Below are 2,500 nucleotides of genomic sequence, written 5' to 3' on the forward strand. Positions count from 1 at the left end.
TCCCCCTTCTCTCTGAAGGAAAACGAGAAGTGAGAGAAAGAAAAGAAGCGAGTCTCCCTTCTCTCTCAAGGAAAACGAGAAGTGAGACACACACACACACACACACACACACACACATCGAAGAAAACGACCACCACCACCATGGCACCCCTGATGAACCCGGAGAAAACGGGGGAAGGGTACCCGCGGGGCCCGCTCCCGGACCCGGGCGGGGACGCTGGCTTCCCCGCCCACCTCCCCGCCTACGAGGGCAACGCGACGCGGGGCCACGCCCACGGGGAGGAGGTGTACGACTACGACATCGGCGAGTCGTTCAGCACGTATTACTGGGACGAACTCCTGCCCCCACTCACTGTGTACATGATGACGCTCCTCCTGGGTGTAGCGGGTAACGTGCTTATCATCTACACCATATTTAGGTAAGGCACGAGGTGTATGTGTATATAGTATACCATATTTAGGTAAGGCACGAGGTGTATTGTTGTCTGTTTTTACCTGTTTTGTAGGTGTGAGGGTGTATGTGTGTATGTGTGTGTGTGTGTGTGCTTATCATCTACACCATATTTAGGTAAGGCACGAGGTGTATTGTCGTCTGTTTTTACCTGTTTTGTAGGTGTGAGGGTGTAGGTGTGTGTGTGTGTGTGTGTGTGTGTGTTCATTATCTACACCATATTTAGGTAAGGCACGAGGTGTATGTGTATATAGTACACTATATTTAGGTAAGGCACGAGGTGTATTGTCGTCTGATTTTACCTGTTTTGTAGGTGTGAGGGTGTAGGTGTGTGTGTGTGTGTGTGTGTGTGCTTATCATCTACACCATATTTAGGTAAGGCACGAGGTGTATTGTCGTCTGTTTTTACCTGTTTTGTAGGTGTGAGGGTGTAGGTGTGTGTGTGTGTGTGTGTGTGTGTGTGTGTTCATTATCTACACTATATTTAGGTAAGGCACGAGGTGTATGTGTATATAGTACACTATATTTAGGTAAGGCACGAGGTGTATTGTCGTCTGTTTTTACCTGTTTTGTAGGTGTGAGGGTGTATGTGTGTGTGTGTGTGTGTGTGTGTGTGTGTGTGTTTGTATGTATGTGTGTGTGTGTGTGTGTGTGTGTGTGTGTGTGTGTGTGTGTGTTCATCTACACCATGTTTAGGTAAGGCACAATATATTACCCTTTGTCGCCTCATTTTTATCTGTTTTGTTGGTGTGTGGGTGTGTTTGTATGTGTGTGGGTGTGTTTGTGTGTGTGTGGGTGTGTTTGTGTGTGGGGGGGTATGTTTGTGTGTGTGTGGGGGTATGTTTGTGTGTGTGTGTGTGTGTGTGTGTGTGTGCGTGTGGTGGGGTTCCCCATTTTCTTCCGATGCAGTTTATAGAAAACGTATTGTTGCTTCTAAGTTCTCCCTCATAATTTTTTTTTCAATTTTGTAGTTTAAACTGCTTTACCTGTGTTGCGAATGAGGAGCACGACGGCACGACCTTTTAAGCACGATGGTACGACCCTTAAGTACGACGGTACGACCGTATGTACTTCAAAAACGAATCCTTTGCGTATAACAGACGAGAGGAATTCGAGAGAGAGAGAGAGAGAGAGAGAGAGAGAGAGAGAGAGAGAGAGAGAGAGAGAGAGAGGTGAGGGACATATGAGTTAGGGAGTTTAGAATGGTACACCCTCCCCTCGGCGGATATATATATATATATATATATATATATATATATATATATATATATATATTGGAAAGGATCACAATTTTGCGCGTGATCAAGTATATTCCTATGAGTCCACGGGGAAAAATGAAACACGAAAAGTTCCCAAGTGCACTTTCGTGTCATAATCACATCATCAGGGGAGACACAAGAGAGAAATATAACAGTCAGTTGATATACATCGAAGAGGCAAAGCTAGGACACGAAAGTGCACTTGGGGCCTTTTCGTGTTTCATTTTCCCCGTGGACTCATAGGAATATATATATATATATATATATATATATATATATATATATATATATATATATATATATATATATATATATATATATCGAACGGTTACCTACAAACCCCACTTGAACGAGTCCCACCTCCAATCTATTCTATATTCAGACCAAATTTTGCAACCCACACACACCCTCACCTTCGCACAAAATACACCCCCTCCACCTCTCTCTCTCTCTCTCTCTCTCTCTCTCTCTCTCTCTCTCTCTCTCTCTCTCTCTCTTTCTCTCTCTCTCACGTCCCCTAGGGCCCCACTCTGTTCCATTTTGTAAACTTGCTTCCACTGTATCTCATGTGACATGTCAGTCTGTGTCTCCTTCTGTCCATCTGTGTCGTGACATGTTCACTATCTGTCTAATCTGTGTCGTGACATCTTCACTATCTGTCCAATCTGTGTCGTGACATCTCCACTATCTGTCCAATCTGTGTCGTAACATCTTCACTATCTGTCCAATCTGTGTCGTAACATCTCCACTATCTGTCCAATCTGTGTCGTGACATCTTCACTATCTGTCC

The 2,500-nt window shown here is 44.5% G+C and overlaps 1 protein-coding gene across 4 annotated transcripts in view; it reads left to right on the plus strand.

The window, feature by feature from the left end:
- The window catches only part of LOC139751846 (QRFP-like peptide receptor), a 166,707-nt gene that overhangs the window by 75,132 nt on the left and 89,075 nt on the right, over window positions 1–2,500 (plus strand). For all 4 annotated transcript variants that reach the window (XM_071667475.1, XM_071667478.1, XM_071667477.1 and 1 more), the window contains one exon: window positions 1–419. This exon is cut by the window's left edge and continues 394 nt beyond it. In XM_071667475.1, coding sequence (XP_071523576.1) covers window positions 142–419 — 278 coding nt within the window. In that variant the 5' untranslated portion in view covers window positions 1–141. The remainder of the gene's footprint in view (window positions 420–2,500) is intronic.

The sequence above is a fragment of the Panulirus ornatus genome, chromosome 12 (genome assembly GCF_036320965.1).
Source record: "Panulirus ornatus isolate Po-2019 chromosome 12, ASM3632096v1, whole genome shotgun sequence".
In the NCBI taxonomy this organism is placed as follows: Eukaryota; Metazoa; Arthropoda; class Malacostraca; order Decapoda; family Palinuridae; genus Panulirus; species Panulirus ornatus.